Source organism: Leptosomus discolor, chromosome 4 (assembly GCF_034619465.1).
Source record: "Leptosomus discolor isolate bLepDis1 chromosome 4, bLepDis1.hap2, whole genome shotgun sequence".
NCBI lineage: Eukaryota > Metazoa > Chordata > Aves > Leptosomiformes > Leptosomidae > Leptosomus > Leptosomus discolor.
In genome coordinates this window covers 56948177-56959358 of record NC_141394.1, presented here as the reverse complement: position 1 = coordinate 56959358, position 11182 = coordinate 56948177, and the positions used below count along the sequence as shown (strand labels likewise).

General features: G+C 47.0%; 1 protein-coding gene across 1 annotated transcript in view; it reads left to right on the top strand.

Moving 5' to 3' along the window:
• The first annotated feature begins 1598 nt into the window (after nucleotides 1–1598).
• The window catches only part of LIMCH1 (LIM and calponin homology domains 1), a 182798-nt gene continuing 173214 nt past the window's right edge, over nucleotides 1599–11182 (top strand). Inside the window, exon 1 of the mRNA XM_086463923.1 lies at nucleotides 1599–1694. Within this exon, the coding sequence (XP_086320049.1) occupies nucleotides 1599–1694 (96 nt within the window). The remainder of the gene's footprint in view (nucleotides 1695–11182) is intronic.

The window sequence follows — 11182 nt, the reverse complement described above, 5'->3', positions numbered from 1 at the left end:
TAAATGTTTAAGATTAGATTACCATTCATCTAGTTTCTGTATAGATGCAGTTCTCAGAAAAATCCCTATAAACCTTATCTCCTATTTCTAGGCCCTTCGTTACTCCAGCGAATTTGAAACAATAAACAAAGACCAAAACAAAAGGTAGAGAAGAATAAAGACAAAATCCTAGAATGGAAATAGTTAAATACATGCATTTTGGTGATACATTTGAAAAGTTAGCATTTTTCTCTTTGACTAATTTGTAACAATAAACAAGATTCAAAATCCCAACTGTTGAACTAAGGCAAATTTAGGCCTAAGATAAGGGAATGTTGAAAAGCAGATCCTACCGTTTGCTTCTTGACAAAATTTGTTGACAATTTGTATCACAAGCTGAAAATGTGGCCAGTTATGACCCCTGTCAAAAAAAACCACCCTAGAAGTAAGGGTTAATATTCTCATACCTGCAATCCCAGCACACCGATTTCTTTCTACACTTGCATAAACAATTCGCTTAACTTTGGCTCATCTTCCGACACTTATGAGTGGATTTGGTTTTAAAAAGGCCTCAAGAAAAAAATTTTCTTCCCTATTTCTAGAACCTTCTCTGCTTGACCTTAGGTGAAAGAGCATCTGTTTGAGCTAGGACTACTCACACCACGCAAGTTAGGCGTGCAAGTCTCTGCTGGACAGAGTTTCTTTTCTTCCTCTGCATAAAAGGGGAAAAGCCTTCACGCACGGTGTTTTTTTAAGGACACCCTGACGCCTGCTTTGCTTTTAAAGAAGAAAACCGCTGCCAGGCACTTGCTGACCCTCACGCATTTTTGCCAGGCACCTTCACCCCTCAGCCAGGCGGGGAGGCGCCTGCAGAGCCCTCAGAGGCACCTGCCGGTGCCCCGCTCCTGGGGCAGGAGCCCCCCGGGCGAGGGCCTGGCCGGGGGGGGGAGCAAGGCCTTACCCGCCGCGGGGGTGGGGGCTCGCAGGTGCTCCCTGCAGCAACATCGTGAATCCGGTGTTTAACGCAACAGCCGCAGCCGGGGGCCCCGTGCCCTCCAGGAGCTGCGGGGTGGGGGGAAGCAGCTGCCCACCCCCTCCCCAAAGCAGGGGTTGCCTCGCCATCACACCCCCCCCCCCCCCCCCAACAACACACACCCCTCGAGGAGTGCCCGGCCCCCTCGCCCCCCCCCCCCCCCCGGTCGCAGCGCCGCCCGCGATGCGATGCTGGCGGCGGGGAGGCGGCGGCGCGGGCGTTCGCACGAGCTGAAGGCAAAGCGGCTTCGCCCGTCTGTTTTATTTTTAGCTGGCAGCTCAGGGCAGCGCAGCGCAGCTCCGCTCCGCCGGCGGGGCGGGCGGGGCGGCAGGCGAGGGAGGACCGAGGCGGCAGAGCGGGCCGGCGGACGGGGCACCGGCGGAGAGAGGTTCCCGCAGGCGAGCTGCAGCCAGCCGGGCTGCAGAGCGCCGCCACCCCCGGCCCCCGCCCCGGCGGCCGCGAGAGGCAGCGAGAGGCAGGCGGCGGCCTCCGGCGTCCCCCCGCTGCGGCCGCGGCTCACCTCGGGCTGGCGGCTCGGTGCCTGGCTGCTCCCCCGCCGCAGCCGCGGCGCGCCGGGGCCCTGCAGATGGCCAGTCCCGGGCTGGAGCTGGGAGAGGTTCAGCCTCCTCCCGACCCCCCCCAGCCCGAGCTGGCCTTCACCGAGGCTCAGAAGTGGATCGAGGTAAGACCGCGGGATGGCAGGGGTGCGGGCGCCTGACACCACCCCCCCACCCCCCATCGGGGATACCCCACGGAACGACCCGGTGTCCTTCCCCCGCCTCGTCGCGGGGTCTGTAGGCATTTTATTCCACACCGCGCTCCGGCCCGCCGCCCTCCCCCGCTTGGCTCGCTGCGGGGAAAGCAGCCGGAGCCGGCAGAGCCGCAGCTCAACCCCCGCGTAGCCTGTACACCTTTGGGTGGGTCCCAGCCCCCCTTCCCGCCCGCGCATCTCTTCCAAACTTAATCTCTTAATCGCATTTCCCCTCCCCGCCCCCGGGGTTGGGATGAACGGGGCGGCTGTAAACAGGAGCCGCGCAGGTGCGCGGAGCCGCGGATCGGGCGCGGACGCGTCCCCCAGCGGGGTTCCCGGAGGGGCCGCCGGGGCCTCCCCGCCCTGCCGGGGAAACCGCCGGCCCTGCGCCCTGCCGGCTCCCCTCGCCCGCGGGTGGTGGCCGCGGCCGCGCAGGTAACGCTGCGCAGTGCGCGGAGAAGCGGGCCGGGGCGGGGATATGTGTGTGTGTTCGCAGGGGGCCTGGGGCAGCGCGTCCCCCGGGAGGGCGCCCCTGCAGCCCCTTCGCCCGTCACTCCGCCGAGCCGAGGAGAGACAGTCCGTCTCGCTGTTCAGGGAGGGCAGAGCCGTGGGTCTGATTGCTCCTGCCGTAAAACGCAAAGACGGGCAGGTGGCGGGTGAAATTTAATAGTTAAATATTTTGGTATGTAACAATAGGGACACTTTAAATAGCTCTTCGTCTGATTGCCGGCACAGAACACGCGTGAAGGTGGTATAAACCCAGATACGAGGGTAACAGCTCCCTTCAGCTGCGGGCTTTGAATTTAATCTGCAGGTTTTAGTAAGTCTTGGTGGATTCTGTTTTTTGACGGTGGTTAGGCAAATTGTTAAAATTGTTGTGACTTTAAGATTCCCTGAAGCCCTGGGAGTTTCAGACTGTAATGGTTCCCTCCAATACCAGCCGGAAAGGTAATGCTGTGTCAGACTTCAGGGAATTGGCACTGACACAGTAAGCTGGCTGGTGTAGGACCAGAGGCAGAGGAACAATGAGGAATGTGAAAAGGGCTTTTGTGCCAAGGAAAGGTGAGTATGCAGCCTGGAAGAGGAAAAGTGATGTGCATGTAAACACCGGTTATCTTGAGAAGATGAATACTGTGGTTTCTGTATGGCCTTCTTTATAGTAGAGGACCACGAGAGGGACATTACTCGGTCATACATACGGTACATAAAATACTTTGTGACCGTGAGTTGTGCTGACTGCTAATGAAGCCAAGAACTTGGAGGCAAAGCAGTTTGCTGTAGGTAACGAAGCTGCCAGCAATCACCTGGGACATAATAATAACTAAGGCACTGTAAGTCTTCCTGTGTACGAGCAGAAACTTGTGGGTCAGGCGGAAACTTCCCTCTTGGGCAGTTTATTCCACAGTTCTCTGTGACAGGAGGTCTCGTGCCTGTTCTTGTGCGACCCAGGGGCTTGTGAGCAGAGCAGAAGGGCTCCTGACTCCTTGTGCCCTCAGTGCGGTCTCGAGGAGTCCACGTGTACAAAGGAAGCTGTCGCTAACTTCTTGTGCTTCCTCCACTTTTTTCATCTGCTTGATATGTCAATGACAAAGCTGTAACATTAACATAAGGAAGAACTTTTTCACTGTGAGGGTGACAGAGCACCGGAACAGGCTGCCCAGAGAGGTTGTGGAGTCTCCTTCTCTGGAGACGTTCAAAACCCGCCTGGACGCGTTCCTGTGTGACCTACTCTAGGTGGTCCTGCTCTGGCAGGGGGGTTGGACTAGATGATCTTCTGAGGTCCCTTCCAACCCCTAACATTCTGTTGTTCTGTGTAACGTGCTGTTACTATTGCCACCGTCCTCTTGCCTGAGGGAGTGTGTCAGGAGCCTGGAGCGTTGCCATGGCTGTGGTGCTGGAAGGAAGCATCTGCCTTTCCAGCAATGCCCAGAGTTGATCCTCCTACTAAGAGAAATGAGGAAGAAGGTGCCAGTGAAGCAAATGTGTCTTAATTTGCCTAAGACATTGTATTTCCTTTTAATCCCAGTTTGGCTTAAACTGTGGTGCATGAGGGTTATTATCTTTTCCAAAAATCTCGTCAGCATTCACGGCTCTAAATTTGGATGGTTTGGGCTGAGCGAATTGTGCAGAACTTGACACTTGGTCCAAAGTTACTGAAAAGCAAAGTCAATCTTAAAAAGAAATAAAATAAAAAAATTAAGGAATGTTATAGGCATCAACATTCAGTGTGCCAAGCCCTATTGATTTGGGTGAAAACCAGAAACGTGGGTCATGCTGTGTCTGGCTACTAGACCCATCTGCTTCAGCTGGCTCTGTAGTTGTCTCTCACCAATTTATCCTTTGGCTTAGAGGTGTTAGTGAATGTCCAGTGTGTTGTGCCTTCCAGCTCGCTTCTGACCATTTAAAATGACGTCTTTCTCAAGTGAAAATAAAAGAAACCATTATGGTTGCAAGCAGGGCTGGTGGACCTCCCTGGTATGGAGAAGACAGGCTAGTGAGGATGTTGGCGGTGTGAGACAGCTTAAAACCTGTCTTGGGCAGTAAAATAGTGCCACACAAGGAAATTAAAGCAGAAATGGAGAGTTTGAAAACTCTGAGCTTGCTGTGCATTTTTATTGCTAACGATTAAGTTGTGTGACTTGCTAGTTGGATTCTCATCTGGTTTAAATCCTTGTGTGAGCGCTGTCACCATTGTGTAGCACTGACAGGAATCCACCCTGCGGTCTGCCATGCATTTCTCCTCTGGTAGGGCTGGAAAGGGAGGCTGTCCTTGTCTTTTTTTTTTTTATTTTATTTTTTTTTAAAAAAATAAATGGGGAGCCAAGACATGAAGGGATCAATGTATAGATCTGCAAGGGTTGAGGTACATCCCTTCCTCTGGTCCAGAGGTCTTAGGGGTTTTGTCTTTACACCTTGGGTCTGTGACCAGAGCAGGTCTTCTGGATGCCAGAAGTAATTTTTTTGCTCTGCCAGCATTAATCTGGATGCTGCAGGATAGGGGAGTCTAAGTTGTGCTGGAGTTTGGGTGGATCCTCATAATAATACTCTTGTTTTTCCCTGGAGCTCTGAACTGGTAGAACTAAGGTGTTCAGCTTAGCAGGGAAAAGGGCCAGAGCTCTGACTCTCACTGCCAAGGCTGTTGATGTATTTAACAGTTTGTGTTTTGTAAGAGAGTATTTTGAGCAGTGATAGATTTGGTGTCATCCATATGTTGCAGAAGGTGGGACTTTGGAATTCTGTGGACTTTCCACTTTGATTGCGAGTCACTTTGGACTCTGAATCCAGAGTTCAGCCTTGCTTAAGTTTGCATAAATATCAACTGTGCATCCCTCTGTGTAATGGTAAACCCATTATTTTAGTTTAGCTTGGCGTGTACTACTTAAGTGAAGAATGCCCTCTCAATGATAAAATGAACAGTATTAGTAGCACTCAGAGGAATTAAAATAAAGACACCGAATTAAAAACGCTGTGAGAGTGCTACGTCAATCTGCATTATTAAAGGTGTGGTATCTCATTTCAATTAATGCATCTCAGTTTCGCTGAAAGAATATATCAGCCTTGTAAAGCCTAGTGCGTTACTACAGCAAAATAGCAAATCTAACTTAATCTAATGGCCTGTAATTTTAAAATGTCAAGGTTCCTTGTATGTGTGTTTAAACTGGAATAACTGATGGTTGAAAGAACGTCTGTATAAATGGAGCTATTTTTTTCTGTGAAGATTCATAAGAGTAATACAGAGTAAAGTCACATTTAATACCACTGTAACTCCTAAGGGTATTGTTATCTCCTCATCACACCTCCTAGCCTTGCCTCATTAATATGCTCTCTCCTCATTGTTGAGACTTGGTTCAGTTAGGGATGGCTTTTCTGTAGGCTTATATTCCTTAGAAACTTTGCCAGTTGATAAGAATGCTTCCTTTATAGTTGTATGGTAATAATAAATGAGTCATGAAGTCCCCTATGGTCAGTGCTTGGCTTTGCTGTTTCCTCTAGACATGTATAGGCTAAAACTCATCAACTTCTAATAAATCTACTACTTTTCTCCTATATATATCGCCCTTGAAAATTCTTTTGGTAAGGAGAAATTTGCCAGCCAGAGGGGTTTGTTGGATATTTGTGGGTTATTTTCTTCTTTCCTTCTAGCAGAACACTTACCTGTGTTAGGTTTCCATATTGAAGGTGGCAGTTTTAAGTTGGTAACAGTGGTGCTACTTCTAGGAGAAGCGGTGGGGCCAGGTGTCTTCCTTGGTGCTTCTGGATGTGTCACGTCATACGCGGAATGGGCGTGCCGCTTCTGCACCACCATCTCTGTGACAGAGTATGAGAGGCATAAAACCAGGGAAGTGACTCTGGCAAATAAACTTCATGTGACTGTCTTGTGCCAGGAGTCTGGAAATGTTTCTTTAGGATGTCTCTCTTGTGTGCAGTTGAAGTGCGAGAGAGCTGAGGCTTATGGCTCCCACTGCAAAAACATAACTTAAAAGGAGATGAAGGTAGTTCATTGACAAAATCTTTTCTAGTTGGTGAAGGGACTTGATTGGAATATCTGCTGTAGGGACCTGGAACTTGAGGAATATACATATTTGTTCATATGACCTTCAAAATGTGGTATGACATTTGAGGAACTTCAGAGATAAAGCTCTTTTGATGAAAGCTATTAGGTAAGCTAACTGATTCACTGAGTATATGAGTAACCTGTGTCCTGCAGGAGTGTTTCTATTTCCAAATATGTGTAGACAACTGCTCTCCCTTTGCTGTGAAGCTGATTAGATGCTTGAACAGGGACTCTAGTTCCTCTGAACACTGATACGGTTCCTAGAACGATGGTGCATCCAGCCAGCCTGGGACCTTTGGGTACCACTGCAGTGTTGCTGTTATTTGGATAGGGATAGATCAAATCCAACAAACGTTTTCTCCAGCGAGCAGTTCCAGAGAAGTCAGTCTCACTGCCTTGTGAGAGTATTTGAATACAGCCATTTAAGTGTAGAACGATGCACTAAGCTTTAAGACTGTGTGGTTTTATTAATCAAATATTGTAGGAAAGTTATTAAATGAGCCTCCAAGCAGCGCCTACAGTTCAGATTTCTCAGCGTTCAGCCTTTCCTTCTTTTTTGCTCTTTTTCTTCTGCTTCAAGAGTGTCTTACCTATATACTTTACATAATGTATTGGAAATTAATTTATTAAAGTGAGCAAGTGTATTCTCGGACTAGAAGAAGCCTATGCAAATGGATTAGACAAGCTGCCTAGTTCATGGACAAGCTAAAGCTAGGCCAGATGAATCCTTCCCACAGTGTCTACAAGGCAGTCATGAAGAGTCAAAAGGTGTGTGGCTGACTTCTGGTCCTAGATGGATGTGAATGCAGAATAACTTTACTGTGGTTGTGGTAACTGGACTTGGAGAGGAATTCTTCACTGCTATCTCTACATCTTCTCCTGGGCAGCATTTAGGGACTTGCAGACAGGGCAAATGGGATGCTCTTCATTCTGGCCAAGTTAGTCATTCAGTGGAATGAAGACTGAATTGATTTAAAGGGGGTGGAAGAAGCCACCCAAACTCTCTGACCTTGTCAGACTACCACCTTCTGGAAGTGCTTTCCTCTCGCAGTTGCCTGACAGCTGGCCTCCTGTCCTGTATACATAGACCCAATTCCCTTGTCATGAGATCTGTTTAAGCCATGTTACAAGTAGCACTTGGCACAGGGGTGAGCATAATCAGAACAACAATACTATTGATAAAGGGATAATGCCAGGAAATGTAGGACTGAACTGTTGTCTTAAAACAGAATTAATTTCTCTTTTCAGTACTAAAATTTTAAAATAGGTAAAAGATCTCCTCTTAACATCAGTCTGGAATGCCATTATGCAATTGGTGGTGAAGATCAGTTAACGCAGCTATGTAACCTCACTGCACTTGTTCTGTTAGTGTTAACTGCATATTTTTAATTTTTTTTTTTTTTAAGGCAAGTGTTGGTCCTGTAGAAAGGGAGGTGGAATCTTTCCTAAGTATGGTGAATAAATAACAGGTCAATACAGCAGAATTGTTTTCTAGCTTCTAAAATGTAGTGGCTGATCTGGCGAGTGTTGTTTCACTGCACTAAACTGCATTATCTTCTCTTTGGAAAATCTGCCAGTCTAAAGCTTTTTGTCCGTGGATGAACACTTCTCCGCAAACATCCCAACAAGACCAGTTTTGGAACAGTGTTACAGAAAAAGTAAGATTTATAGGGGTCAAAGTGTCATTTAAAAGGGCAGCTGCATGTGGGGAAGGTATGAACGTTTTGGCATGCAGACCCTGAAGATCTAAACTTTCTCTCCTTCTCCTTCCAATATATCATTTAAAGAAGAAAGTGCTGCATTTCCTTGCCCCATTCAAGCCCTTAGATCACAATGACTACAACAGCTACTATGGCACCAGTAAAATAACATCCAAATTGATAGCTGAAACTTCTCCCAGCTATGTTAACCACTGTGTCAGGTAAAGGGCTGCAGTGCATGTCCTCAAGACAGCCTTCTAAGAATGTGAAGAACTATTAACACACCCTAGCTTAAAGTGAAAAAACCACTACCTATTACTGTCTTTTATTTAATAAACAGAATAAATGTACTCCCTGTACCTGGGACAGGGTGGGGAGTGACTGCTGGGGCAGTAGCTCTGCTGGAAGGGACCTGGGGGGACCTGCGGGACAACAGACTGCATGAGTCTGCAGTGTGCTGGCAGGAGGAGAGGTTAGCCTTTCATGGTTATTCTGGAGCCAGTAGATTGATGGAAGTGGTTGGTTGCTCTTGTTTGGCACTTGCTAGGCCACACCTGAAGTACTGCATCCAGTTTTGGGGCCCAGGGTGCGGGAGGGACATTGGTAAGCTGGAGGGAGCTGGGCAGAGAGCCCCCAGGTTGGTTGGGGCTGGAGGACTTGCCCTGAGAGAGAGGGTGATGGAGCTGGGCTTCTTCAGGAGCAGCGCCCCCCCCCCCCCCCGTGCCCATGGGCAGCTTTTGAGAAGACAGAGCCAGGCACTTCACAGAGGTATGTGGCAGGAGGGTGAGATACTTGTCATCAGCTAAAATAGGGAAGGTTATGACTTGTCATGGGGAAAAGTTTCTTCACCATGAGGCCAGTCAAGCGTTGATGCAGGTTGTCCAGAGAGGCTGGGAGGTCACCGTCTCTGGCAGGTTTCATGCGGGACTGGACAAAGTTGGAAACAGCCTGGTCAGATGTGAGAGCTGCTCTTACATGGAGCAGGAGGTTAGACTAGAGGGCCTCTGGCATCCTTACCAACCTGAATTATTCTGTGCACCTGACTTCTTGACAGTGGGTGCGTGAACATCACTTGATTTTATTTTTAATACTATTATATTGGTTGCTTATATTATCGTAGCGCTTTAGAACCTGTTTACGTGAAGATCCTTCTCTATACAAAAGCAGAGCTCCTGTGGGTTATGGCAGGCATTTTCAGGGTATACTGTTGAGTTTCCTTTGTAGAAACTCCTCAAGGCAGTGTAAAATGTGTTTGGCTTCCAATTTAACTACTTTTGCTAAACCTGTTTTATTTTAGAAAACTGTAAATCTGACTAATTTCCTTGGCTTGGTGAGGTTTTTTTTTTTGTTACTTAATTCATTGTGCGCTGCTATAATTGACCAATAAGGAACTGAAATTATTCCCCTTGCTTTTCTAGATCTTGAGAATGATGTGAAGGCTTAATTCTTGAGAATTTACATGCTAAATCTGTATTTTTTTTGTTTGTGTATTAGTTGGTTATGAGAATCCTCTACTTTGATAGTCACTCTGCTCAGTTCTAGTATAACTTGCTACTGTTAACTAGTTTTTTTTATTGTATTTGTGTCTATATAGTGATTATTGCTAGTAATCGTTCCCTTAGCAGAATGACTAGCTTAACAATAGAGTTAATAATAGAACTTGCATCTGATATTAAAATTGACTTAAAATAGTCTAGTGACTTCTTGGTTGGTGAGGAAAGGAGAAAATCTGCTTCATTTGCCTATTTGAAGAGAAACCCTATTTTGCTGGTTTCTGCTGTTTTGACGTCTCATGCCTAGTATCAAAGACAGCTTGATTTTGAAATCAACTTTGACAAGCTAAGATTTTGAAAAATAGTACTGCTGTGGCTTCTTGGCTCTGGCGTCACTGTCAGTGATTCACAGAGCGCTTCACAGGCTGAGGAGCAGCGTGGTGGAGGCAGGGGAAGCAATTCTTTAATTCTACTTTGTATGGCTGAATGAGTAAGGTAAGAGGGAAATGTTCTTCATTAATCTCTCCTTCACAGAGTTTTTTTCCATGATCCTGGTTTGTGCTGGAAAGAAGACAGGGATGTTTGCACTATGTGATTTCACAGTGAGTTTCAGGAACAGCATGAAAGGAAGAATTCTCTGTCGTGTCTCTTCCCTATACTATTCCAACCTCCAAAATCTCCCTACCTCCATCCAACCTTTGCATGGGCTTCAGAAGAATCCCAGCCCTCTAATTATCTACAAGCTATAGGGAAAGTGGCTCCACATACTCTATGTAGTGCAGAAATCCAGGAGTCTTCATCCTGAGACTGTAGATACATTCCCTATTGTTTCGTTTCCTGTAGGCCTTGGTAGTTTTCAGTACACTAGTGCAGTCGTGAGCAGTGAAGTCTCTGGCTGCATTACAGTATCATTTAAAAGGTAAATTGGACTGTTAACTGCCTTTTGTTCCTCATATCATACATTGCTGTGATTCAGGTTTTTCTCACCAACAGTGAGGAGCTGAAATCTGTAAAAACATTACTACACAGGAGTTCCCAAAATTTATTGTATATCTGGTATGTTCAGCAAAAGTGCAGGTCGAGGGCTTTAACACATGGTGTTGATAATGCCTAATAGCACTGCATCATGTGAAATCCCTTACAAAGAATGGGTCTGTTGGAAGGAGAAGTTGTGAACTGAAGATGAAGAAAAGTGTATCTCCCAGTACTGGAACTTCCATTTCTGGAGTGGCAGTAAAAAGCTTCAAATGACCTTTCCACTAAAACCAGAAGGCCAAGAAACTGATGAATTTATACTGCAGGAGCAGGCCGCAGACTGGCACAAGGAGATGTAACCTTTGCTCTGACTTGAGAGCAGTCTTGCTTTTGCATAAGCAGAGGCTGATGCCCATAAATGACTGATTTCAAGTGGGAGCAGAATGGTTGCATGGCTACAGAGGACAGAGGGCTGAGGTTAAAAATGTCTTTTGTGGTGCTTTGCAAGCACTGTTTTCCATGAAATGCACAAGGTTACATTATGCTGTTGTATCACAGCAGAAGATTGTGGCTCTGGTGGAATTTAGAGGTTTTCCTACAATGTCCAAACCTATTACTTTAGTCTTCATTCGCCTATAAATATTCTAGGAAATTATGGAACTCATAATGACCCTATTACTTTAGTCTTCATTCGCC